Raw genomic sequence first — 25,740 nt, 5'->3', positions numbered from 1 at the left:
TTGACACAAATGGCACGCGCTTCCGTTGGCCACAAACATGTTGAGTCGAACTCAAGTGCGCGTCTATGGGGTCCACAACGGCAATTACCTCCTCGCCGTGACTAGTGGTTGCTAGTGCACGTGCTAGTGTCAACTCTTCAGTTGTGGCTTGCAGCGAATTCGCCGGGAGTTCAAAATGGAGGCTATTGGTCAGTTTCCAGGACAAAGTGGCGCTTACGACAAGTGGAACAGGACATCTCCGATTTACATGGACAGTCGGCAACATCGGCAAGAGGAACCACAATGGCGCCTGCAGAATTCCGAACGAGAAGCAGAAAGCCACGAACCTCATAGCACAATGACTGGCAGAGATTCTGTGGACTACACGACGTCTCCACCTCTAGCGAGCTACTCAGCGCTGCTAAAGAACGGCAGTGAACTTGAGTTGAGACCGAGTTTCGGCTCCCCTCCGAAGGACTGCAGTAATTTATACCAAACCGAGCTGGTCTCCAGTGGCAAGCCTAACGCAGCTACCACGTACCAACAAGAGCTGCAGGTTGCAATGGAGCTCGCCAATTTCAGCCTGGATCAGTATAACAAGACGCCTTCAGATATACCAAACGTGACATCAGATAAACCAGCACCTCAACTTGGCATCAACATTAGGCCAGCAGTGACTCCAAAGCAGCCAGAGCTTCAGTGTCAGACTGTCTGGAGTAGCGACGACGACATGATCGCTAGCAGTGACGAGCCCAAGCTCAAACGGTGCGTGTTCCTCTCGCAATATTCGATTGTACTTGCTTCATTGAAAATTTACTTTTTGCCATACCATTTCAGCGGATGCTCGACAATTGGTGCCACGCCTTATGATGACGATCGAGGCTTTCGAAAGAAGTCTCGCGAGAAAATGCGACGGCACGAAGTGAACGGCAAGGTAATTTTGTATGCTATGGCAGCGTCTACTACTAATTTATCTAACAGTGTGCTTCTCACAGTTTGAGCTGCTCGTGGACCTCCTAGGAATTCCCAATCGTGCTCGCAAAAAAGTAATACTGCACGAAGCTGTGACTACAATCAAGAACTTGAGACGAGAGTGCAATGAGCTCTCTCGCGATCGAGAGCGTCTACAATACGAGGTAAACTGGTTACGCGCGTACAGTGCAGATCAGCAGCAGCCTCAAATGTCGTGCCTTGAAGCAAACCAGTAACCTTCTCCTGAAAACGTGCTCGCGTATCAAAATGAGCAGCGAAGAAGGCGAGATTGTCACTTCCATCAGAAATGAAGCAATTGAGAGAATTCACGTGAGTAGCGTAAAAATTTACGACAGAAATGGTGATCCATCCATAGACATAGAAGTACTTAATTAATGTACATCGCATGCTGCTTGGGGAGAGCAGCTTCGAACGATCACTGCGACGCAGTCGGACTTCTCCTTTTTCAAAATGAATGTCTTGTCCATAAATATCTGCGGTTCATTTCAAACTAAATACCGGCAACTTTACAATTACTGGTGCTTACATGTACTGCAGTTGTTGGACTTGGGTGGTGAAATGGTGAAATATGGAATACTACTACCGTCTTACCCCGCATATTAGGCATGTGTGCTCTGAACGAATACAACGCTTATCGGCCTGAGGAATCGACACAAGCAGAATGAGGTCTATTGCCAAAACGAATGGGCATTATAGAAGACCAATCTAAGTGAGCATTCAACAGGTTAGCTTAACGACAATGCGCGCTGCTGCATAATACACAAATGCATGGATCTAATTCGCCTGCAGCCAAGCTAGGCATGTTGCAATACGTACCTTTTACAGGGCGCTGGATCCATAACAAACATCAAGCAACACAGTCACCGGCTAGTAATTTTCATCTTTGTTACCATTTATGAAAGAGTTTGCGAGATGGTATACACAACAGGAAACTTCAAGCTTCAAATATCTGCCACCTACACGGCCATTGTCTTATACCCGACATTGGAGTGTACGGCTTGTAGAAATGGTTGTCGAAACGGTTCGCCTACCTGGCGATAGCGGCACCCAGCCTTCCGATCTCTCTTGAAGACGCCTCGACCTACTCGCGGTCCGTCGTCTTCTGGCAGGTGCTTTTAGTCTCGGATTCGAGCACGCACTTGAGGTCTGACGAGTTGCAGGTCACTGCCCACGGACCGTCGGGAGCTTTGCCGCCACAGATTTCGCCCAGGGCCGGACTCTTTTTCCTGCAGTAGCCATTGTCCTCGTCTTCCATCTGGCAGAAAAGACCTGCGCCGCACTTGGCAGCTCTGGACGGCGACTCGCACACGGCCCCTTGAACCGCCAGCTCGGTTAGGATGTGGACACGCAGGTGGACAGTGGCATCCACAGCCGAGATCGTTAGCCCCACCAGGGCAGCGACGAAAAGTGAAAGCTTCATAGGGTCGTGGTTTGGTGATTCTTCTTCTTGGCACTCGAGAGCAGATTCAGGAATGAATGGAACGGTGGCAGGGGCGCGTTAGGACTCGAGAATGAATGGAGCGGCGGCACGCAGCCTCAAGATACCATGGCAATGGTCACCTCGCCCCTTTAGCCAAGATCGCACCTCATCAAGGATCCATCAAGGATCGTGCTTCGGACAAAAGATTCGTCCTGCAACCATTACGTAAGTGCACATCAAGTCGAGTTCGATAGCAAAGTATATATAGTTGTCATGAACACTGCCTGACAGAGTTGCTATGAACCAGTTAGCATCACTTGCACTAAAACTGGCAAGTTGATGTTTTTGCCTACTACAGAAAATTCTATCCCATTCCTGCACGTCTCCATCGTCGCTCCACACTGTCCAGTTGGCGCTACCAGTGTCATTTTGCACGTCGAGCAGATCGTGAGTGACTTCTTAATCCCTTCCACCATTGACGCCGCCGTGTACCTGGAACTGCGTGGAGTTCTCAGCAGATATTCCGATGTTCTCGCAGTGACAGTTGGAGCCATGGATGGTGCTGCCACCAGAGGAAAATTGGCAATTTGTCGGCGTCTTCACACGAGTCGGATCGAAGGCTGCTCGCTCGCAGCTTTCATGGCATCTGCAGCTAATGGACACGCTGCTGTTTTGCGGTAGCTCTATCGCCATTACCCAGAGTTCGAGAGAACCGTGGGGCAGATCACCGCGGCCGCAAGAAATGGCCACGTTCAAGTCGTGGAGTTTCTACAATCAGGTTTTGGTTCCGGTGAGATTGAGGGAGCTGCTGCTGCAAACGGACATGTAAATGTGGTGGCTATTCTACTGTCCAGGGTGTTCGATGTGGAGAAGGCCCTTGTCGCTGCAGCAACCAATGGACAAGTAGAGCCGATACAGTATCTGCTCGAGAGGTTTAGTGGACAAAGATTATTCGGGGTGAATTGTGCTTTAAAAGCGGCTGTGCAAAACGATCAAACAGAGGTGACGGAGATGCTGGTTGGACTATGTGATCCCTTTGCAAATGAAGAAGCACTCCAGGCTGCTGCCCAGAAAGATAATTGGAACGTGGCCACTCGGATGCTAGAAGTAGGCATATTTGGCAAGCACGCGTTTGCAGCTGCACTGGGGGAAACAGCCAAATACGATCACTGTGCCTTGGTCGAATATTTCTTGGGGCAGTTTCCTCGTTTCAATGTGTCGCCGAGCGATTGCAATTTTGAGTTAATCATGGACAACCCGCTCATTGGGGAGTTTTTGGCATTGCTTTCGGACGCTGTGAGATCTGGACGCATGAACCTGGTACAGATTTTGCTCGACTGGAGTAACGCTGAGGCTGTTCATGCGTTCCAAGTAGCAGCATCCAGCAAACAGTGGGAAGTCGCAAAGATGGTGCTGAGCTCTTACACTACAAAGAGCCGATTGTCTCGTTTGGATGTTGTGGCAGCTACCACATCAGCTGCGGAATATACTGCGACGAAAGGAGATGTTGAAATGGCAAACCTCCTTGTCAGCAAAGTGCAGGCATTTGAGGCAGGCCGGGCGCTTGAAATCGTAGCGGAGAGCGGCCATCTCGAAGTTGTGAAAATGTTCATAGACCTCAGCAGATCACTTTCTAAAGGCAATGCGTTGGTCTGTGCTGCATGGCGCGATCGAGTGGGGGTCGTGAAATATTTGCTTGACCACTGCGATCCAGACACCGTTAATCGAGCTTTCACGAGAGTGGCCTCAGCTGGTAACATTGAAGTGTCTAAGCTAGGTGCAGTCCCGGAACGTACATGGCATTTCCAAGCATGCTTCGGAAAACAATTTGGTGCACATGGTGCGATTGCTGCTCGAAGATACAAGTGGATGCGCTATCAATCGCGGGATAGTTACCGCTGCTGCAAAAGGCAACACAGAAGTGGTGAAGTTGCTGCTGGATAAGGGCGATGCGTTGCTACCGCGTACGCCCTGGAAGCAACAGTGATGGACTGCCGACTGACTGTTGTACAATTGCTGCAAGACCGGTGTGATACAAAAAAGTATCTGAGCTGCAGCGGCACGAGCGAGAGCAGTTGGCTGCGATGATGTGGCGCAGCTATTGGACGGCAAGAGGGCACGACTGGTGTGAGCACACGAGTTCCCATTGAAGCTGCTTCAACGGTGCTTGCCACATTGTTTTTGTCCATGAGAGGCTGGTATGACCTGGCCATCCGAATCCCTGTTGGGGAGAAGCACTGCATCAATCTGACCAGGACCCGCTGCATACTGCAGTGAGAGGTTCACATCTTTTGTTACACCTCCCAATAAAAAATCATCTCCATCATATTTGCAGCACGATATAGCCAAAATGAAGGCACGTCTCTCGAGCAGTAGCTAGATCACTTGCATGTGGTCATTTGTTGCTGCTGCAGCACACAGTTTGCCCAAAAGAAGCGAACCTGGTATCACCATTTCCCACCATTGCTGGACCCACTTCTTCTCGCCATTCTGGATCGTAAAAGCGCATACGACGATGCTCCGCGGTCCATTTAAGCTCTTTCACGGGCCTGTTACGACTTTCGTGATAGCGATGGGGCCACTAGAGCACTTGAAGGTGGTTGTTCTCAAGCTGCTCCAATCAATGCAGCTGATGAAGAAGCTTCACTTCGACTGCCACTGCATGTTATCGAGACGTCCCTGGGCTGCATCGCCGTCCACAGCTTCAACTATCACGGGGCGGCAATATATATCTCGTTGTAAGAAGCAGTGGCGATGGTCGCAGGGAGGTCGTTCACGAGCTTAGCAACGTGTGGAAGTATTTGGATCTGGGATGGTAGCTTCATAGAGGCAATCGGTGGGGAGTCCCATTTTGGCTATTGTGACAAGTATCCTTTTCCCTTAGTTTTTTTAACAGCGCTTCGGGGTACCGACCGACCTGTGCACGTCCCCGCTTCAATCATTCTCACGTGGCAATGGGCTGTCGATTGGTGACGCTCCAAGATGACCAGGAGTCGACAGAGAAGCAGAATTCCGAGCCTACGCGCATGACGGTGAGGCCGTCGAGTGAAGAGGAAAGGACACAGCTCGAGCGAGAAGAACCCGAGGCGGTGGAGACTTATCCGACAAAAGAGGGTACCCTGGAGCTGTTCGACGGGGCTGATGGCCCCCCGACTGTCACGAGTCAGTTGAGCGACATTGTGGACCTGTGTGAAGGGATGGAAGAGCAGGACGTCCAAGACGGGGCAGAAGCGGTGCTGGAACGGATCCTCCGAGCGCAGTTCCAGGTGGAGAAGCTGGGAGACGCCGCACCGGTGGAAGCTGTGACGCGTTTGAGCGACGTTGATGCTCGGTTCCAGGAGTTCTTGGGGGAGTATACGAGTCAACGGGAGACTGCGGGGTTTGCTTTGAGGGGATTTGAAGATGAACTCAACGCGCTGGAGACTCAATTGGACACGTCCACCTGACTCTGAATGGTTTCTGAAGTGTAAGCTGCGTGCAAGAAGGAGGATGCAAGCAAGTTGTTTGAATATGAAGCAATGGGGTGTAGCTTTATTCCGGTATGCTATGCTTTGCTTCCAGTCTATTGGACGCTCTAGATGCATGCGTTGGCGGTGGGGCCAACTGTAGGCTCTGACGTGGCAGCCGGAGTTGGTGCCGAGGTGGGCTCGGCAGTAGCTGATGCAGCACTAGCCGAGGTGCTGGCCGATCCCGGGGCCACGTACGGCAGGAGCGTGATCGGCTCGTCGCCAGAGCATACGGAGAAGGTGGACGTGGCCGTCGCGTTGGCGCAGTCAATTTGCGTCGTGGGGCCTTCACTGCCGATGTCCGAGGGCTTCTCGTAGCACGTGCGGAGGACCGAAAGCTGGTTCTCACCGTCCACAGCAGAGCAGAAGACCATCACGTGGTGGTCGTAGAGCGCCTCGATCTCAGCCAACGTCGTCTGCGGCGTGTCGAGCGCCGCCCACGCGTTGATCTGCTGGGTCGCAGCGCTCAGACGGTCTGCAGTGTTCATGGTCGCCTCAAAGTACGTGACGGCGGCCGCCTCAAGGTCGGCGCCCTGGGCGGCGTAGCAGAGTCCGTGCTTCTGGAACTCGTGGTCGTAGATCTCGCACAGTGTGTCGTGGGTCGAGTCCTGCGTGGCGTCGATCCACTTGTCGCCCATCTGAGTCAGCAGCTCCGCCTGGTTCGCCGCGAACTTGTCAGCGTCGTACGGATCATTCGCCACCGAATCGCTCGGGTTGCAGCAGCTCACGTAGCCGTCGTCGTAGTTGGGCCACAGGCCGTGGATCGTGAGCTCACTCACCGCACGCTCGGACACGCAGGCCGTGCCATTCGGGTACGGGTTGACGTTCTGATGCGAGATGGTGCCGTCCACGCCGACCAGCAGGTCACGGCAGAATTGCGGCACGAAGAGCTGCTCCAGCACGAGGTAGTCAAAGTCCCCGGGCACTTTTTGCTTGGCCAGACACGTCGGGTCCTTGGTCAGACACGTGGCGCTCGGGGCCGAGCAGATATCCACGCACTCGCCCGAAGACGCGGAGCCGTTGATCCAGCCGCCAGCGTAGTCAGTGGCGAGCGTCTGTGCAGAAAGCGTCGACGAGACAGCGAGGAGCAGAGCAACCGAGTACATGCTTGACGGGGTACCAGGAGCCCGTGGGGATCTGCTGTGGACGAATCTGAGCAAATTGGGAAGTGAGACCGAAGTCGAGCACCTTTGACGAGGGCCATACAAATGTGACGTGCGTAGAGAGCACGCGGGACATAGGATCGCCGTCTACAGGTCTCAACCTTTGCTTCGTGGTCATCGCGACTGGCATTACGGTAACCCTAGCGAGTGACATGCACGACAACTCGTTGAAGGGCGTAACAGAGCCCGTGACAAAAGCAAGTCCGGTTTGCACCTCTGTCAATGAATATATTGATTGTGGGTACATAGTGGTCCAGTACTAATACTCTTCAAACAACCTAAGTAATATTATAATCAAGTCAGAAGCTGTCGGCACGGTTTGCAGTTCGACCGTCGACGAAGGACCTCAGCAATACCCTGCAACGTCACAACGTCGGTCGCGTTTTTTTCGAGGTACAGACAATCCTCTCGGTCGTGATATCCTGAGTAGTGATACCCTCCACGGAGAGATATGGGGAGGGCTCCCGATGACCGTCACCATACAAGCACGAGTCAAATATACCTCTACCCTCTAGTTACTGGTTTGTGATACAAAACACGTCATTATCACTATTCAAAGGTGCTTAACTATTGCTAAGGTCCATTTGGTGCAGGACGTCCGAAGAAGTCGAGCATCGACTTTTGCTGCTTGTGGCCTTGTCTACACGCAAGCTCCTCTCTAAATACTCGCTGCATCGTTCGAAGCCCGATAACGTCCCTTGAACGGACCCCCATCGCACCGGCGGTAACGAAAAGTTGTGCTATCCATTGAAGACGCTCCTTCAGCTCCTCTGTGGACAGGTTTTCGGGCGTTGGATAGGTTGAAGAAGTGCTTTCTTCTTCTTCGTCCTCGATACCGCCATCACCGACATCTTGACCGCACCCATTCTCGCGCTCTGAAGACTCGACCCGGCAGAAATCTTCGTCCGTTGGTTCATCCGCGAGGATGTTCTCGTCCGGTGGGTTCAGCAGCTCTTCAACCGACATCGGATTCGAGGGGTGGAGACGCGTCAGCATCTCTGCCAGCTCGTTCACGATGTCATCCTCCACGCCCGGCTCGGCGTACTCGCACGTGTAGTAGTCAAGCAAGCCAGTCTTCTTCCAGCAGTTACTGAAGACGCTGGGAAGCAGGGCATTCCAGCTCTCGATGCTCCACAGTACTGCCTGCTGTACGTCGACGCTGTAGAGCTGTTAAGTTCAAATGTACCAATTTTACGGCACATTTCTGCCTTGTAATAACTCCAGCGAGTGATAATGTGGTGGTTCCCGACGCTATCACAAAGGAGAGGATTGTCTGTATCCTTTGCGCTTGCAAGTCAGGCATACTGTACCAGTTCACTTTGTCTTGTAAAAGTCGGTCGCACGAACAAAAGATGGAGTTTGCACTCTCTGCTCCGTCACAACTGGATTCGTCAACGAACTGGTCACGATACCACTTCAGCACCTCAATTGAGCTCATGGAGGCGTTCGGCTCGGTAGCGGTGTGTCACCGTCAACGCTCGACTTTCACCTCACTACCAGCAAATTGTTGCGAGTTGGTCGGTTGCATTCGAGAGCGTGCAACGCTGCTTGTGATATTAACCCTTTAATCGTTGAGCTGCCAGTCCAGCGGGGATCTCTTTTTCTCCAGGAAAACTCATTTCTAATGTCGTACCATAAGAAATACCAATCTCTCGTGAGCTTGATACTGGCGCTTCAACTTTGTCTGGCTTCGTTTTCCAGCAAAGTTAAGGCATGTTGTTGAGATTCTGCACTGGGTAACTCCCGCCCAAGTACGTGCCGGATCATATTATCCCAACTATACTCCCAGCTCACGTCCTCCAGCCCAATATCCCAATTCAACAGTGGCTCGGTCTCCAAAGCTGCACGGTAGTGCTTCACGATTCGGGCGTATTACGCTTGGGCGGCACTTGGACTCGTAAGCGAAACTTCATCCAGTCGATTTTGTGTTATCAGCAAATGGTCAGCCACGTCTTCACATACATCTTCAAGTGCAGACACTTTACGATTTTCTAGCTGGAGAAGTATCGACGAGCTTGATTTGATCAACGAAAATTCAGCATTAACCTTGCTGGCGATCGCTCGAACCGATGGAGACCGGTCCTCTGACCGATGCTTCTCAGAGCTCTGTGCTTCAACACAAGAGCAAACTTCGCCGGTAATTTCACTGTTCAGGATCACCGTAGTGTCGAGTTGCGTTGCATACACGTCTTCACGTAGATATTCACACTAGAAAATTGAACAATTCTCGACGAAGGAGCAGCCGTATCTGCATTGTGTTTCCGTCAAGCCGCTTTCCTGGGAAGTGTAGGGATCCCACACAGCCTTGGGACGGTCATGCAGCATTTGCATCTCTGAGTAGCCCCCGGGCACCTCAATTGCGTAAAGTGCTGCTCCCCTGCCCGTCTTGCTGATGCCGCCTGCAGACAACACGGTACTCGCAACGTTCACATATGTGGACGCCCGCGCCGTGGTCTCCTCGTCGAGTCAAGTTCACGAAAATAAAAGTGGCCCTCGGCAGCTCGTACAGCCTAAGTAGGCTGAGCCTACTGTAGCTTCAGCTGTCTCTTCTGCTTAGATTTGTCGAAGTGGGGGTGGATCCAGCTCAAGCAACCCTCGAGGTGGCAAAGAATGACGCTGTTGGAGACCGTGCAAGCCGGCGACGTGGAAGAAATCGAGCGCGAACTGGAGAGCGGTGCTGATGTCAACGAGGCGGACGGCAAAGGCTACACCCCGTTAATGTGGGCGGTCGAGAACGACCGCAAGGACATCGTCCAGCTACTGCTCGAGAACGACGCCACGCTGGACTTGTCGAACCGCAGCGGCCGGGACGTGTTCGACTTGGCTACAATCAAAGACGAGGTGCTCGAGATCGTCAAAAACCACCAATACGAGCAGCAAAATACAATGGTGGAGGCTCTTCCGGCCCTGTGCGCCGCCATGAACGAAGTGCAGCACATGAGCGAGCACCTTCTCGAGCGGCTGCACGATACACTGGAAGGATGTGCAGGTAACTTGCTCGAGTCTCCTAGCACTTCATGCTTCGGGATCGTGCGCGGCTTTCATACTTTGTTGCTGCAGCACTCGACGAAGTTGACACTCGAACGCCTTGTGAGCACTCGAACGGTAGTGGGTTGTCTACGGCAGCTACACGCAGACATCGACGCGCTCGTTGATCAAGAAGCCACAAAGCGCCACTCTCCTCTGCAAAAGCGGGAGTGGCAACAGCAATGGGAGCAGGACGAGTCGAGAGTCTACAAGAACCTGGTGGAAACCCTCGAAACGAATGCTGAAGTCATCATGCAGGAGTTTGGTAGCGTATCACGACAAGAGGATACGCTCAAGCTGCTGAAGTACGAGTCGGAGGAGCACGAACGCCACTACAGCCCGGATTTGATGCGCGTTCTAGAGGCTGCGCAGACTAAGCTCATCCGTTTTTCAAATCTCAGTGTTCCGGAAGTGCCCAGTTGGTTCATCCCAGAGTACGAAGTCCAGCGACAGTGTACGCCATTCGCTCAAGGATCCTTCGGTCATGTGTATCACGGCACGTGGTTAGAGTCACAGGTCGTCGTCAAGTGTGTGGACCCGAAGTCTGAGGAAGACAAGCGCACGTTTCGACGTGAGGCCAGGATCTGGCAGAAGGCACGGCATAAACACATCGTGAATTTCTTCGGAGCTTGCGATCAAGGTAATCCCTGGTTCTACGTGTGCGAGGAGGCTGTCAATGGGAATCTTAAGAACTATCTGTACCGCCAAAGACAACAAGGGCGGTCATTGGCGTGGCGCAAACTTTACGAAGCCGCACTGGGCCTCCACTTTCTGCACCAGCGCCACATCATTCACAGCGACCTAAAGTGCAACCAGATTTTGGTGAGCGCGGAAGGCGTTGCGATGCTGACAGACTTCGGGTTGAGCTTCATGTCGGCGGATTCTCGACCGAGGGTTCCTCCCGGCGGAGCTGTTCGCTGGAAGGCCCCCGAATGTCTGAAAAATGCTGACCAAGTGCCAACTCCTCAGTCAGACGTGTATTCGTTCGGCATGTGTGTGGTAGAGGCCGTGACCGGAGAGTACCCGTGGGGACAACAATGTCCAGATCCTGCCGTGGTCTTCCAAGTAAAGAGAGGACTGGTTCTTCCGCGACCGAGGGCTTTTGAGAATGAAGAGCACTGGCAATTTGTGCAAGCATTGTGTGCTGCTGAGCCATTAGAGCGTCTCCAGCTGTCCGACGCAATTCGTCTTCTAAAAAGGTTCGCAGACGATGAATGCATGCAAGAACGACTCAGCAACATAAGCGAAAGCGATTTTTGAGCATCCAGCGATCGTTGCTCGCGTCGCAGCAGCGTTTCCTTCTTTTTAAGGCATCACCCAAGCTGTGGGCTGAGGACGCGGTCTCACATAAAGAAAATACTTTGAAGTACTATTTTCTGTTGCGATTTCTTCCCTTGTATGTTAGAGCTCCTTGTATCATGCATATTCACTGTCTTCATCGTACGAATTCGATCGATTCCTCCTGTTTTGATCGGATAATCCGTAAGATAAACCTGCTCGAACATTTTGCTCCGATTGTTCGGCGATGCTCAAAGCACGACCGGCAATTTTGACTTAGGACCCGGTAACGTGTAGTTTGTTGCCATATTATTGACAACTTCAAGCGCAGACGGCTGTAACTTTCATACTTGACATAAAACTCAAATCAATTCCAACTGCTGACATTCAGTAGCAGCTTGTCCACCATATTGACCATTTGAAGCAGCTCGCTCCATCGTTATTCCGAGAAAATGAGTTCACTAGTCTTCACCATTTCGGTTGGGCGAGACTTTCCACTAAAGAGAACGCTAAACCGATACAGCTCAGCGTTTTCTGAAAGTACTGAAATGGTTCCCAGTCGGGCAAATCGAAATCTACCCGATCGGTACCCTCCCGAGGACAACGTCCAAGAAAAATTCTGACCACGCCGCAACAAGCCGCTCCATGGGAACAATTGATCGCCAGCATACGCAAAAACTTAGAGTGTCCTGCAATGCACGCTAAGTGCATTCTAATCAACAGTTCAACTTCGATCTACATCTCTCGTCTAGGCGGGAGCACATGACGTTTTCTGTATTTTTTCTCCATGAAAAAGTGCAGAATCACAACTCGTCCGTTCTCCGTTGCAGCAACGAAGTCCCACTTCAACAAGACGATAAAAAAAACACCAACTCGCAGGAACAAAGTGGTGGGCCCAACTGGAGGTGGTCATAATATGAGCTGGTTTGTTTGAACATGCACGGCTGCGTACAACAAACAATTTTCAGGAAAGTAAAATGTTGCATACTGCTCTTGTTTTGGATTGTACATGTAACGCCTTTCGAATACAAAGGTCCTGCCTTCGCTCTGCACACTACTCTTGCAGCCAGAGAGAATCTGTAATTTTCGATTGTTGAGATCATTATCAGCCAAAGGAAGAAGTAGCAATTTACAAGACTTTCTTGGCTACCAGAACGCCGGCGACGATCAAGATAATGATAGTTCCCACAATCACTGCAATCCCGCCAGTCCTTTCGCTGATACCGATGGCTTGTCCGATCTTTTGGAAGTTCGTTCTGGTCATTCCACTCGTAGTCGTCGGTAATGTGGCGAGGATACTCTGGATATCTCTGTTCTCCAGAAAATTTTTGAGCAAAGACGGATTCTTTAGCGCATCTCCCAACGTCTTGGTAACTGCAGGGTTCTCGAACTCTTTGATAAGGGTAGGATTCTTCGCCAATATTTTGACGAGGGCTTTATCCTCTTTCAGAATCCTGGTCAAATCAGGATTCTTTTTCACCGCATTGATAAAAGCTGGAGACGTCTCCAAAGTCTTGACGTACTTACTGTTGCCCTTGAATGCTGACGCCAGCTTGCCGAACAGCGACACTTTGTTTCTCTCTTCATCCGCTGCGTCATTTTTGGTCTCCATCGTGATACTGCCCTTGAGGTTGAGGAGTGACCTGTCACCGTTCACGATGGCATGGCTGCTCTTCGTGTTATTGACCTGGAAAGAGTTGGCGTCATTCGCGAGGCCCTGAACGGTAGCCCCAACGGCGACGAAAAGTACTAGGAAGTAGCTGAATCGCATTAAACTCCTTCAGCCGGCGAATTTAGCTCGGAGTGGTTGGTGGTGAATTTGGAAATGGAGTGGTTGACCCTCCCGACTTTGGAATCCCAGCCTGGGATTCCTCCCAGCAGGTTTTACCGAAGTGATGGAACCAGGGCAATTTGTGTAGGCAGACAAGAGTCATTTCAAGATTACGCGGCAATTAGCGTGCAGCACTCCGGTGGTTGAGATCGGCTCATGGTTCAGCAAAACTATGGTCAAAGTTCTTCGAGGCCGACATCATTCATACTGGACGTCGCACAAATGCCACGCACGGTCATGCCACGACATTGTTCCTTTTTGCGAAGCTGCTGCAGTAGCAGACCGAGTGTATATTGTACCTGCCATTTGAGATCGGTCGTCACAAACCTTTGAATTGATGTAGATTCCAAGTACTTGAAAGACTCATACTGGTAAAGGGGAGGCATTGCGTCAGATTGTGCTCTGCTTGTCGAGAATAACTCAGACGCGGATTTCCCACTATATGCGTGAGGAATACCAAAACACGATGCTAGCAAGTTCCACGAATCAATACATGTATAGAAAGTTGAAAACGAAGGAGTCTCGTAGACTAGGCTGTATTTGCTTAGCCAGGGAAACTTAGAAGTTGTGAACATCGTCAAGTCATATATTCCAGACCATTTTGAGGACGACCTCTATCCATGAGCATTAAAACCACATGACACCGCCTTCATCCACGCTGGTATGCCCATCACGTTTGTCCACACCAGTCTAATGCTCTGTGGAGTTTTGAATCGAACGACGGCGACAACGATTGCGGTGAACATCAGCAATCGACGAGCATCATCCAATTAATAGTACTTATTTATTGAAGTACAAACTACCAATTTACCGCATCATACTGTAATCGCATAAACTGCTGCCGCGTCATCCGCGGCCAACATAATCCAGTGGATGGTGCAGCGGAGCTGGAGACTACATGTAGGGCTGTAGAGTACCCGTGTGAGGCAAGTCATTCAACAATACCGACGGAGAATCAGGGCCTAAGGGTGGGTCAAAAGTGAAAGGCATAAGAAAATTATCTACATATTACTATAATATCAATCCACTTTAATATACTCTAATTCGTGTTGAATACACCTGGATCTGTAAGTTGCAGCATATCTGTCGACTTTGCCGAAATCGACGGAGGGTCTTGTTTGTGAGGTGTCGGAATGTGCTTGTGGATGACGGTTCTGGAGATTGTAGTTGTTGTAGTTGAGGCGGGGTGTTGAGGGCAAAATGCAGAATGGTTATATTTTTTGTTTTGTATTCGTGCCCTGTTGTTTCTTGCTTTCCTAGGGCTCCGCTCTAGGAACGACACCTTTCGATACACACACTAACTCTTGGTTGTCTTCTTCGACCTCTTGATTATGGTCGTGGCGACGCTCGCTGTTGGCTTGAACGCTGGGTTTGCGCGGGTTGCAGATTTGCAACTTGAAGCGCTTTGCTGGCAACCTGGTAGTCTGCTGCACGATCATGGGCTGCGAAAGCTTTCCTGTTGACGCCACCACCATCAGCGAGTGTGTCATGGGTTGTTGCCGGTGCGACTCGACTTGACTGTCCGCGAGTCCGAGCGCTAGCGTGGCTTGCGTTGCGCACAGCCAAAGGCTGACATGTGACCCCACACGAGCCTTTGGTCTTACGACGTTCAGCAAAGCTAACAGGTGAAATTCCAGTAATCTAGGTCAACTCGTGAGCCCCCGAGCAGGACAATTTCTCGTGATTTTGTCCTGCATCGAATTTTCACATAAAGCGGATCGGACGCTATGCGTCTAAAACCAGCAAAGCTGCCGAATGCTGGCCAAGGCTGCAGATACGAAGCCGCCGAGACAAGACAAGAAAAACAAATTGATAAGGAAACGGAAGTAGCACAAAATCCAAGCTCGCGCAAAAGGAGAAACAGGAAAAGAGCCAAGGAGAGGAGAGAGACGAGGGAGGCGAGCGAAACGAAGGAGAAGACGCGAACGAGAGCAGACACCAATTCATCTTGTAACATACCGAAGCTGCTTTTTGTGAAGCTTTACTCTTGTTTTCAGCGCTCAAATCTTGAGACTGCACCACCAGATTCACAAGTCAACTTTTAAAAAAGGGCGTAATTGTACCGGAATATCCAGAAAATCCCCAAAATATCTCGTTTCGAGTTGGAATATCCAAAATATTGCTGTTTCAGATTCAAAAGAGCGTCCGCTTTCAATCTGTGACAATATCATTTTCTAGAGGCCTTCTGCCGGAATTGAATATTGTATTCATTTAACGAGGATAACCTTCGATATTTGATGACTTAGACAAATTCAGAGCGGACTGAAAATTCGTTTTGGGAATCACTTGAACAAAGTATGATGGAATCAAAAAGTTGAGAGCGGGAATTTGCTAAACCTGTAAAAACGTTTGCGAGGTGATATATTTTTTCACAGGTTTGGCTTTTGTTTGCTCTGAATTTGTCGATGCCGTTAAATCTCACAGGCGAATGTATCCGTACAAAACGAATGTATTGATAAAATACCTGGTGCTTTACTATTCGTGATATCCTGCAACATAAATTTTACGTTGCTGGATCTGCCTAAGTTGCAATATAGACCTCGCAGGATGAAGCAGGACGCGGATGACGGCGGCGTTGAGGACCGCGTGGGCAACATGCTGCAACAGGAGGCGCTGGAGGTTATGAACAACAAGGTGGCGGCCGACTACGCCGAGTTCAAGTTCGACGCCAACTCCATCAAATTCCTCAAGGGCCATCGCCTGCCCGTGCGTGACCTGGAAGACGGCGTTCTCGGCGGCCCAGGACGGCTCGCTGCTGCGCTGGGACCACCAGGCAGAGGAGAAAACGAGCCAGCTGAAGCTGCCCAAGGACGGCGTCGCCGCCGACAAGGCGAAGACGGACAATGACCGCTGGCCGCCAGCGATTAGCGGCCGAAAGTTTCATGCCAGCGCTGTTTTCGGGCTCGTTTTATCGCTCCTTAAGCACTGAAACCGTACGTGGAGACGCTGGTCGGCTACCAGAGCGAGGTGAATGATGTACAAGGAGCGCGTTGTGAGCTGTGGTTGCGATCACAGCGTGCGTAGTGGTCATTGCCGCGCATGGACCTGGTTGCGCCTGGATTTAGCGACGGCCAGATTCGATTGTGGCAGGCACGCCTGCAGGGACGCACGCTGACCCCCGTAACTTCAATCCCTCTAGAGGGCTTTGTGTGCTTCGACGCCACGGTACGGTTTTTGCTTGGCCAGGAACATCGCCTTGAAGCGCGACACGGTCAACGCAAAAAGCGCGCGCTCGGCGACGACGCTTTCGACTGGTCCGGCGGCAAGGGTGAATCGAATGAGCCCAGCGAGCAGGCGAGCGACGCCAGTGAAGAGCAGAAAGAGTGCGGTTCTAACCAAATGCTGGTCATGACTCACCGACCGTCGCATTACGCGTCCACGCTCCTCCGTCCTTGATTCACTTCGGTTAGAAAGTTAGCTAGCACTGACATATTCTGCCATCACTGAAAGCGATCATAGCAGAAACGCTCGAGTTCCTGACATGGTTGTTGATGCGTCCTGCTGCTCAAGGCGAATCCCGATACGGAGTATGTCATCAAAAGTTATTTTCTGCTGAGAACTGTGAACTTGCCGGTCCTTGGGTCCGGGTCCCCGAGTTTTGGTTAGGCTGCTATCGAGCTCCATGAACGCAAAAGTAATCGCAAACCGGCAATTTATTTCTTGTTTGCGATGTGAAGGCCGATGAGCACGATAATGATAGTCCCCACAATCGCCGCACCCCAAGCCGTAAGTTGTTGTGCCTCATCGCTGATACCTCTGCTCACAGTAGTGGACTTGGCCATTGCCTCTCCGATAGTTTTGACATTCGTGGAGGTCAGCCCTTGAGCCCTTGGTAACGCTGCGATGATCTTCTGAACATCCGTGTTGTCCTGGAGACTTTTGAGTACTGTCGGATTCTTCAGCGCATCTCGTAATGCTGTGGTGATCGCAGGGTTGTCGAACTCCTTGATAAGGTTATGGTTCTTCGTCAATATCTGGGCAAAGCCTTGATTCTCCGCCACTATTTTGGCAAAATCAGGATTCTTCTTGATCGCATTGGTAAAAGTTGAAGATTTCTCCAAAATCTTGATGAATTCGTCGCTTTCCTTGACAGCTGGCGCGACCTTGCTGGTAATCCCCGACAATATATGTCTCTCTTCATCGGCCACGTCGTTTTCGGTCCCCGTGGTGATACTGCCCTTGAGGTTGCGGCGTGAGCTGCCACGGGTCACGATAGCATGATTGGAGCTGCTCTTCAGATTGCTGGCGTGAATAGCATTATCGTCACTCGCGAGAACCTGGACGAAAGCCGTGAAGGTGACTAGGAGTAGTACCAGGAAGCAGCTGAACCGCATCGAGCTCCTTCAGCTAGTGAATGCAACAGGTCGGAGTGATTGGTGGTCGATTCGGAAATGATCTCCCAAATTTGGAATCCCAGCCTGGGATTTCCAGCAGGATCGACCAAAGTGATGGGGACCAGGATCGCAGCCTGCAATTTGCGCGAGTAATTTTCAGGATTACAATCCATGTGGCAAGCGAGAGGATGAACCTGTTGCGTCGGCAATGAGTCGTACTGCACGACTTGTGCAGCACTTCGATGGTGGAGATCGGCTGATGGTTCAACAAAACTAAGGCCAAGTTCTTCAGGCTGAGAGCATTCACACTGGAAAGCGGTACAGTTCTGACCATGATAATGCAACGCACGGCCACGCGACGGCATAGCTCCTGTTCGTGAAACGAGTAATAGCCAGAATGTGTAGGATCCCATGTACACGTACTTGAAGGACACGTAAAGGGATTTGCCAAGGAATTGATCCAGCATCAGACTGTTCGGGTGAACTTACAACTTGCTCAGCATGCCTGACGTCGCCCGAAATCCGCACAAGTCAGATCGATATCATCGAGGCAATAGTCATAACAGGTGCTCCTTGTCGGCCGTAATGGCAGATCTGATGGTAAGAACTCCTGGTGGTGCTAATGTAGACTGCTGAAGCGTACCGGTACAATACATGTAGACACTATCTATTGTACGCTTCAGCAGTCGCCATACAACGGTCACTAAGATGTTCACTGCATGTGCATGTACAGGAGGATGGTCAAAAGCTCCGGCTTTTGCTTCTTGAAGATCTGAAATGAATGTCCCGCTTTCAAAAAGTAAGTAAAAGGCTTCAAAATGAGTCGCAAAATCTGTTATCGCCATAGCAGGCACGTTTTGGAGGTTGCTCTGGGCTGAATTTGCTTCATGGATACGTCTGAAGTACAATCGTCAAGTGCTGTTCATCGTACTTGAAGAGTACATGGTCAGGGGGTTGCAGCATAATCAATGTTGAACGACTGTGAACTACGAGCGCGACGGGGACGGCGGAGCTCGTCCATACAACTGAGCCGACTCCCACGTCACACTCGGGCTGCTCGATTAGACGTGTGTTCAACGCGGTGGCGTCTTAGATCGTGTCGAATTCCGCGCAGGCATCCATAATGCATGCACGCCAAAACGGCAACCTATTTGCCATGAACACGTAGAGCTACATGTAGTAGCGAAAGCCCACGCCGTATTCGGGCAGTTCGTGGTAGATGCTGGCGAAGACGACGAGAGAGGTGGACAGGTCCCCATTTAGGAAGGACGAGGTCTTGCCCACGGACGTGACGTACGCGAAGGGCGTGGCGAGCTGCGACGGCTTGGCGGCCGTGTTGATGCCGCTCAGCGGAAAAAAACGCTCTCGCCGCGCCTGTTCTCGTTGGCGGTGCTATAGACGCAGGACCAGCGAGTCCGCAGGCGACCCCAGCACGTCCATCGAGGTGTTCACCATGGTCGGCTGCGACCATCTGCGCTCTTGAGCCGTCTCACAGCGGCTGCAAATGATGGCGTCAAGAGATCAGCAGCGAGCCACGATAACAACCGAGACGACGTAACTTGACACGAGTGCCGACGACTTGTGCGAGAGCGAGAGCGTCTGATTTTGGCAGCGCGGGCGCACAGTGGCTTCGATGTTAATAGCCGCAATAACGGAGAGACGGGAATCCCTCAATTTCCGGTCTCACGCTTAAAGTTGCTATGGTTAGCCGATCATCGACCAGCGGGATTTGTGGGATTTATCCCTCACCTCACCTGTCCAAACCTCACCTGGACCCCTCAAAAGTCAGACCATCCATATTGGATGTTCACAGTGCGGTGTAGCGAAGTTTTCTACCGTGTATTGGATGCCAATGTTTGAACTTCTTTCGTAAATCTCGCTCGATGAACTTGAGGGCTCTCGGTCGATTTTTCCCTTCACATGCTGTCGTTGGGGTATTTTTGCAGAAACACGATCCTTGCAGAGAGAATTTCCCCTCCATTTTGGCGACTTGAAGGCTATTATACGACTGGCTTCGTGGTGGTGGAAATGTGTACTGATAGATAGTCAAGAGGTAATTGCCAGTGGACTGAATCGATTGCTTACCAGTGCTGCAGCTACTCGGATTGTACCTATCATCTTCGTTTGCTCGTAATAGAGCAGCGGGGGAGGGAGCGGAGATGGCTCCATTCTTGACAATCGAACACTGATTTTGAACTGGTTCGCAAGATTTGACGAGTCCTGAAGCGAATTACGTAGAAAGCTTAGGATGTTTTAGGGGAAATCGCGTCGGCAACTATAATACGATTCTATCCGCGGCCCGCTTTTCTGGCTTTGCATGTACTGCGTTTTGAAGGCGAGTACGATTTGGCGGGGCGGTTGCTCTGGTGATGCGGCTATTTGTTGGCTAGCAATAAATAAACAGCGCGTGATAATTTTGTACCACACAATTGAATAAGGGAACGATGACCAGTGTCGGCGTGCATCGTGACGATAGAGATTGCCTTGCGCAGTCAGGACCAAAGGTTTTCAATATGGAAGTTGGAACATCGTCGAAAGTCGATTCTACGAGACGTTCAAGTGGTTTTCGAAAACTCCCGCGGTTCCCAAATTTTCTTGCCCGCTCCACTTGGTATCGCGCTTTAAGAATGCAGATAGCAGTTGTGAGGAATGCTACAGGTAGTGTTGCGGCTGCGTGGGTTGCTAGCGCGTGTTATTCACTTGGAAATGCTTTCTCTGGTAAACGTTCACGCGACCAGTCCCGAAGTGAGCTGATTATCTCGAATTCAGTTTGGGCCTTGGTCACGTTTTGTACGGTGGTCTTTCTATCTTTTCTCCCCCTGCTAACTTCGCTGCGCTTTCTTGATTCACCTGACCAACCCGCGACGGTCTGCGGCTGCTTAAAAAGGCTCATACGAGCTACATTATCTTCTTTTATTACGGCAGCAATCACGGTGGTCGCGTTTGGGTATATCGCGGCTTACATATCAAGCACACATCCTGACAGGTTAGAGTATAAACTGGAATGCTACGCAGATAATTTTCTACTGCTCGGGTATTTTACTGGGATTTCCCGTGCAGTCAAGAAGCTCTACTACGAAGAAACATGTCAGGGACGTGTTCGGCTCATCGCAAAGCAAGAGAAATCGAGAAAATCCGTTCTCGCACTGTCACGAAAGAAACATTCAAAGATAATTCCTCATACTACTGCGTCACCAACTTTGCCCAGGTATCGTCCCGTTTCCTTCTGGCGAACTTATATGATAAATGCACCTTTCGCCACTCCTGCGCTGTTGGCTACTGCTTTTGTTCACCTACTAAGCCGTCAGCGAATAGTCGATCGTGGCACTGAGGCAGTCACTGGCTTTGTAATTGGAAGTATTGCGTTTAAGCTCGGAGTTCAAGAATTTGCCAAACGTTACATTCTTAGAAAACGCGTACGAAGCACCCGCATCATGTGCGTCCTTGTGAGCTTGCCGACCGTGTTAATCGATACCCAAGCCAGAATCATCCTCTTGGGTATTAGCAGTACAGGGACCGCAGTTATTGGTACGCTTCTGATGGCTTTGATCGAGATTTGTCTGCGTTTTGGAAAGGCAAAACTTGTGAGATGGAGTATTGTTCAGCGCGAAGGCGTACTTTTGCTTGAAGCAGCGTCATCTACTCCACATCGTCCAAGAAGTAGCCTATCGAAGGACGACTTAAAAGCAATAACGTCCAGGCGACCGTCTTTGGTAGCCGTGAATATCGGATTTGAGATGTGGCGTCGTCAGGTGCAGGCCTTTCATACCGCTGAGCTCAATGCAGACATGTACGCCGAGTATATTGCCATCGGGTGCTCGGCAGCAATTGTTTTCTTCTACAGCAGCCACCCCCATTATTCACTGCTAAGAGAAGCTGAAGTGGCGTCGGAGCGGATAAGTGCTGCAGCCTGGAGATTGAATCAGCTCGTTATGCTCGTATTTCAAATGGGTGTTGAAATTGTAGTCGATTATACGTCCATTGTATTAGAGATGATGGCTGGAATTGAATTCGAGCACATCGAAAATCTTGGCGCATTCCTTGCAGCACTGTTCATGGTGACAGCCGTGATGAATGTCACGATTTCTATAGGCGTTTACTTGAGCTGACAATCGTGTACAGATAATTACTGCAACACGGAGGTCGTATGAATAAGAATAGGCATTAGACGCACGAGCCATTAAGGTCATTAATTGCCTCTCTTGCCCGCGCACACAACTGAAGTTCTGCCAGTGTCGTCTTCTTTGGTTGTTGTACTTCGAAATGCATGTAATGCAAAGAATGCTTTATCTCAACCAAGAGAAAGCCGTTCGCTGCAAGGGGATGCCAGTTCAAGTCGTTAGCCACTATTTTGACAACCAAAGAGCGTCAACATTCTTCCAGCGTAGTGCCACGAGTCCTATCACATGACTCATGTAATGAAGGGCAATCTCAACTATCAGTCGCGCTTAGGATGATCAAACTTGCCTGGCTTCTGGAGACGGGTATTTGGTCCGGCACGTCATTTCGTCGTAAAGTGGTGAACTATGACCGGGACTTGTAGGAAACCAACAAGCAGCGAAGCAAGGAGGATAACTCTGAAATCAGTAGCTGCGGAGAATAGTGTAACGTTAATCCTAACGTTGACAAATCTATCACGTCCTAACAAGATTTTGCTACTAGTTTTTGGGGAAGATCTCCTTGTACTGGAGCCGATTTTTCTTGTGGTCAAGTGTTTTGTGGCCAGTCAGGCGTTCAACCGTGTCTCTCATCTTGCTCATGGAGCCGTTGGGCAAGAGTTTCACCGCAGCGCCACCGCACAACTTCTCGGGAAGCTTGGAAAAGTCACCGTACACATCAGTGAGTAGACCACGGCCGAGCCAGTAAGCACGCAGTTCCTCGCCGGGCATGTCGACAAACTCTCTTGTATCCACTAATGGAGTTCACCCACTCGAACATTTCTCGGTCCGTGACAGCTTTGCCACGACGATTTTTTTCTCCTGTCTACCGAGCAGTAGAGCACCGAAGACGCGGCCGCAGTCCTCAATGGCGACGTAAGCACCTGGGGTGGCATGACTGTTGCTGAGCTAGTGGTTCACGGTGAAGTGCCCCGGTTGGGCGAAGAAGCGAGGGGTATTGTCCTGGTACAACCAGTTGCATTGGATGTTGTAGTCCAGACACGGAGCGTAAATTTGCTGCTCCGTTGAACTGATGATCCTGCGGCAGAAATGGAAGCTGCGGCACCGACGAACGATGTAGCACACACGCGCTTGACACTAATAGTTCCTTGGCAGCACGAATGCAGTTTTTCACGTCAATGAGCCAGCCCGAGATGAACCCAATGGCCTGAGCACTCTCGAACGCCTTCTTTCGGTTTTCCACGTCCGAGTTGCCAGAGCAGCTTTCAGGAAACGTGACGCCACAGCAATCGGTCAGTTCATTGCTTCAGCCGTCAGATTTTTCAGTGACGCCGTCTTGGGGAGAAACATACGTGAATTTGGGGACTTAGGAGACAGCCAAGGCGACTGCGAGGACTGCAAAAGAAAACTGAAATCCTTGACTCGATGATGGGTCTAACAGGATATCCTAGCGGCATCTTGAAGAGCTCCGAGCTCCGAGATGGTCGCTGTTCTCCTGATTGTCGTGTCGAACAAGCACCGCCGACGATGTCGCCGACATGACAATCTTCCTTGAGGATGGTGACTTTTCATCCACCCAAAAGTGCTGCTTCCAATCACCTCCCGAGTGTAAACAGCTTGCAGCCACTCGCTGGGCCCAGCCACTAGGTCTCATTTGCGAACCCGCTTCGATCTGCGCAAGTGTCTGTTCGTGTCGCCTCTTCCGGTACTTAGCACCTTCCTGGTTTCTGCGTATGCTCTGCTGCTTGGTCTCTTCCTGTGTGCACTGACGTTCAATCAGCGAGGGGTGCCGACTGCCAGCCATGGACCAGTTCCATGCGTTGACCGGCTGAGAATCCAAACCCTTAGAACCTGATCCGGGTCATGCCGGCGGAGGGACTGCTGCGACTTCTTGTTGTTTTGACCATGCTGTGTCTGCTGTCTGCTATCTGCTGCTCCAACCGTCACTAGAACCCACCAGGTAAGGCTCAGTGAGTTCTGTGGACGAGTGTTTGCTGGAATTCTGATCAAGTGGTTTGGTCGTAGTGTTTAGGATGCTTGCAAGTGGAGTTACCTACGGCGTCATGGCCGCTACGCTCATTGCGGTGGCTGCGTACGCTATCATCGTGAGTCGCCGCTCGGAAATCAACTCGGTCACGAGTTTCGTCAGGTGAGATGCAGTGAAATGTGGCTGTTGTAACATGCCAGTGCTCTTACATGTTGCATTGCTGTCGAGTCCAGTGCGAAGAACTCGACGACGACGCTGCGTCTGGCGTGGTGCTTTTTCTCGGCTGGCATCGGCGCTGGAACGCTCTTCTCGTACCCGCAGATTGGCGTGGATGCTGGTTCGTGGGGGGTTATCGGCTACGCGCTCTCGGGCGTCACTGGCATGGTAGTGCTGGCGCTGGTCGGCCCGTACACGCGCTCTGCGCTGGGTGAGAACGTCACCATGACAGACGTGGTTGCGAACCGCTTCGGCTACATCATGCAACTGTACGTCGGGTTCATCTCCATGTTCTACCAGTTCATCTGCCTGGCGTCCGAGTACACGTGCATCGCGCAGCTCACGACCATGATGTCCCCCAACGCGCACCCGATCGTCACGATCCTCATCGTGGCGTTCCTCACGAACCTCTACCTCACCATTGGTGGGCTGCGTGCCAGTCTCGCAACGGATGTGTGGCAGGGCATCGGGGTGGTCGGCCTGGTCGCAGTTGTCTGCATTGCCATGTTCTTCCACGTCTCCATCCCGGACGGAGCTTGGTCGAGCACTAACGTGGCTGCCTTCACGACGGCGGGTTTCGAGACGCTCGTGACTTTGGTCATTGCCGTGACGGCGTCCAACCTCTTCTTCACGGGCTTCTGGCAGCGCGTGTATGCCGCCTACGACGACCGCACGCTTCGTAAGGGCGCGCTCATCGCCAGCGTCATCATTGCGCTGTTTACCGTGGCGCTTGCGATGGCCGGCATGGTCTCGTACTTGGCGTACCCGGACGGAACCCTGTTCTTCGCCATCCTGATCGATATGGGGCGTGGTTGGCAGGTGCTCATCGTTGTCGTCATCGCCATGCTGTCGAGCGGAGTGTCCGACTCCATCCAAATGGGTCTGGCGGCTGAGCTCACGACGTGCTTCCCCAAGCTCTCGCTGATGCATGCGCGTGTTATCTGCGTGCTGCTGAACGCGCCGGCCATCGCCATCGGGTACCAGCAGTACGACATCTTGACGCTTTACCTGATCGCTGATCTGCTGTGTACGGCTGCTGTGGGGCCCATGCTGCTCGGCACGTGGAAGCGCGCGACTCGCACGGGTGCGCTGGCTGGAAGCGCTGCTGGTTTGCTCACCATTTTCATCTGCGGCGTCATTGCGCAGGGCAAGTTCGTGGGCGGCTTCAACTGGTTTATCCTGCCGGAGGGTCTCTACTCGCAGAACAGCATGATCACCTTTATCGTGACGCTCATCGTCCCGCCGGTCGTGACTGTGGGTGTGTCCTTGATGACGGCGCCCAAGGCCGGCGAGGGGGCCAAGGACGACAGCTACCTGCTGGAGCACTCGCCCGTCCAGGAGATCTCCAAAGCCTAGAAACTGGCCTTTGAGATGGCGTTCCCACTTCTTCCTGGAGTAAATGTCAATTCGAGCGCTTGCATGTCGTTGCTTTCTTTTTCGCTCTTCTTCTGAGTTCCTGGGATTGCGCACAGAATGAGACGAAGTCGGATGTTGAACATGTGGCGGCTCGGCTTGGATGGGGACTGTGGCATGACGTCTTTTTGCGATGGTTGATGTTCCGTCGTCGCACGAAGCAGTTTAGTTGAGGATGACAAGAAGCAAACGCACAAGACCGGGAGTAATGAAGCACGATCGCTATTATTTTACACGAAAAACCAAAATGGAACTTGCTACGATAAAGTTGGCGTAGTGTGGATCTACAGGTGGGGCTAGTTACAGAGATGCTTGGTTGGTCTTGCGCAGCCGGGAACACTTGAGGCCCGGCCATCGGAAAGCCAGCAAGTCGGTGACACGCGAGATCGGCAGTCGATCGCCGAATTTTCACGCAGGAGACTTAATACACGCTTCGCCTCGCCGCATGGCTGCGAGCACCGACACCGCAATCAAC

General features: G+C 51.4%; 11 protein-coding genes across 11 annotated transcripts; 6 read left to right on the top strand and 5 right to left on the bottom strand.

The window, feature by feature from the left end:
* Window positions 1-337: 337 nt before the first annotated feature.
* KRP23_4135 (uncharacterized protein) lies at window positions 338-1,187 on the top strand (the record flags this gene model as incomplete). The annotated part of the gene is made up of 3 exons (XM_067889061.1): window positions 338-744; window positions 817-913; window positions 975-1,187. The coding sequence occupies 3 exons, from the start codon at window positions 338-340 to the stop codon at window positions 1,185-1,187; spliced, it is 717 nt and encodes a 238-aa protein (XP_067748253.1).
* An 866-nt stretch (window positions 1,188-2,053) lies between these two features.
* KRP23_4134 (uncharacterized protein) lies at window positions 2,054-2,392 on the bottom strand (the record flags this gene model as incomplete). Its single annotated transcript, XM_067889060.1, has 1 exon — window positions 2,054-2,392. The coding sequence occupies one exon, from the start codon at window positions 2,390-2,392 to the stop codon at window positions 2,054-2,056; it is 339 nt and encodes a 112-aa protein (XP_067748252.1).
* Window positions 2,393-5,346: 2,954 nt separating this feature from the next.
* Window positions 5,347-5,838, top strand: KRP23_4133 (uncharacterized protein; the record flags this gene model as incomplete). The annotated part of the gene is made up of 1 exon (XM_067889059.1): window positions 5,347-5,838. One exon carries the CDS (start codon window positions 5,347-5,349, stop codon window positions 5,836-5,838), a length of 492 nt encoding a protein of 163 aa, XP_067748251.1.
* A 128-nt stretch (window positions 5,839-5,966) lies between these two features.
* KRP23_4132 (uncharacterized protein) lies at window positions 5,967-7,004 on the bottom strand (the record flags this gene model as incomplete). Its single annotated transcript, XM_067889058.1, has 1 exon — window positions 5,967-7,004. The coding sequence occupies one exon, from the start codon at window positions 7,002-7,004 to the stop codon at window positions 5,967-5,969; it is 1,038 nt and encodes a 345-aa protein (XP_067748250.1).
* Window positions 7,005-9,671: 2,667 nt separating this feature from the next.
* Window positions 9,672-11,348, top strand: KRP23_4131 (Serine/threonine-protein kinase STY8; the record flags this gene model as incomplete). Its single annotated transcript, XM_067889057.1, has 1 exon — window positions 9,672-11,348. The coding sequence occupies one exon, from the start codon at window positions 9,672-9,674 to the stop codon at window positions 11,346-11,348; it is 1,677 nt and encodes a 558-aa protein (XP_067748249.1).
* Window positions 11,349-12,495: 1,147 nt separating this feature from the next.
* On the bottom strand, window positions 12,496-13,137 carry KRP23_4130 (uncharacterized protein; the record flags this gene model as incomplete). The annotated part of the gene is made up of 1 exon (XM_067889056.1): window positions 12,496-13,137. One exon carries the CDS (start codon window positions 13,135-13,137, stop codon window positions 12,496-12,498), a length of 642 nt encoding a protein of 213 aa, XP_067748248.1.
* A 2,607-nt stretch (window positions 13,138-15,744) lies between these two features.
* On the top strand, window positions 15,745-16,044 carry KRP23_4129 (uncharacterized protein; the record flags this gene model as incomplete). The annotated part of the gene is made up of 1 exon (XM_067889055.1): window positions 15,745-16,044. One exon carries the CDS (start codon window positions 15,745-15,747, stop codon window positions 16,042-16,044), a length of 300 nt encoding a protein of 99 aa, XP_067748247.1.
* Window positions 16,045-16,236: 192 nt separating this feature from the next.
* Window positions 16,237-16,593, top strand: KRP23_4128 (uncharacterized protein; the record flags this gene model as incomplete). The annotated part of the gene is made up of 1 exon (XM_067889054.1): window positions 16,237-16,593. One exon carries the CDS (start codon window positions 16,237-16,239, stop codon window positions 16,591-16,593), a length of 357 nt encoding a protein of 118 aa, XP_067748246.1.
* A 257-nt stretch (window positions 16,594-16,850) lies between these two features.
* KRP23_4127 (uncharacterized protein) lies at window positions 16,851-17,531 on the bottom strand (the record flags this gene model as incomplete). The annotated part of the gene is made up of 1 exon (XM_067889052.1): window positions 16,851-17,531. One exon carries the CDS (start codon window positions 17,529-17,531, stop codon window positions 16,851-16,853), a length of 681 nt encoding a protein of 226 aa, XP_067748245.1.
* Window positions 17,532-22,189: 4,658 nt separating this feature from the next.
* Window positions 22,190-22,420, bottom strand: KRP23_4126 (uncharacterized protein; the record flags this gene model as incomplete). The annotated part of the gene is made up of 1 exon (XM_067889051.1): window positions 22,190-22,420. The coding sequence occupies one exon, from the start codon at window positions 22,418-22,420 to the stop codon at window positions 22,190-22,192; it is 231 nt and encodes a 76-aa protein (XP_067748244.1).
* Window positions 22,290-25,208, top strand: KRP23_4125 (uncharacterized protein; the record flags this gene model as incomplete). The annotated part of the gene is made up of 5 exons (XM_067889050.1): window positions 22,290-22,370; window positions 23,331-23,354; window positions 23,600-23,609; window positions 23,675-23,798; window positions 23,870-25,208. 5 exons carry the CDS (start codon window positions 22,290-22,292, stop codon window positions 25,206-25,208), a joined length of 1,578 nt encoding a protein of 525 aa, XP_067748243.1.
* Between the last annotated feature and the right edge of the window lie 532 nt (window positions 25,209-25,740).

The sequence above is a fragment of the Phytophthora ramorum genome, assembly GCF_020800215.1.
Source record: "Phytophthora ramorum isolate Pr-102 chromosome Unknown Phyram_PR-102_s0003, whole genome shotgun sequence".
Taxonomy (NCBI): domain Eukaryota; phylum Oomycota; class Peronosporomycetes; order Peronosporales; family Peronosporaceae; genus Phytophthora; species Phytophthora ramorum.
The sequence above is the reverse complement of the archived record's forward strand: the minus strand, read 5'-3'. Positions and strand labels throughout refer to the sequence as shown.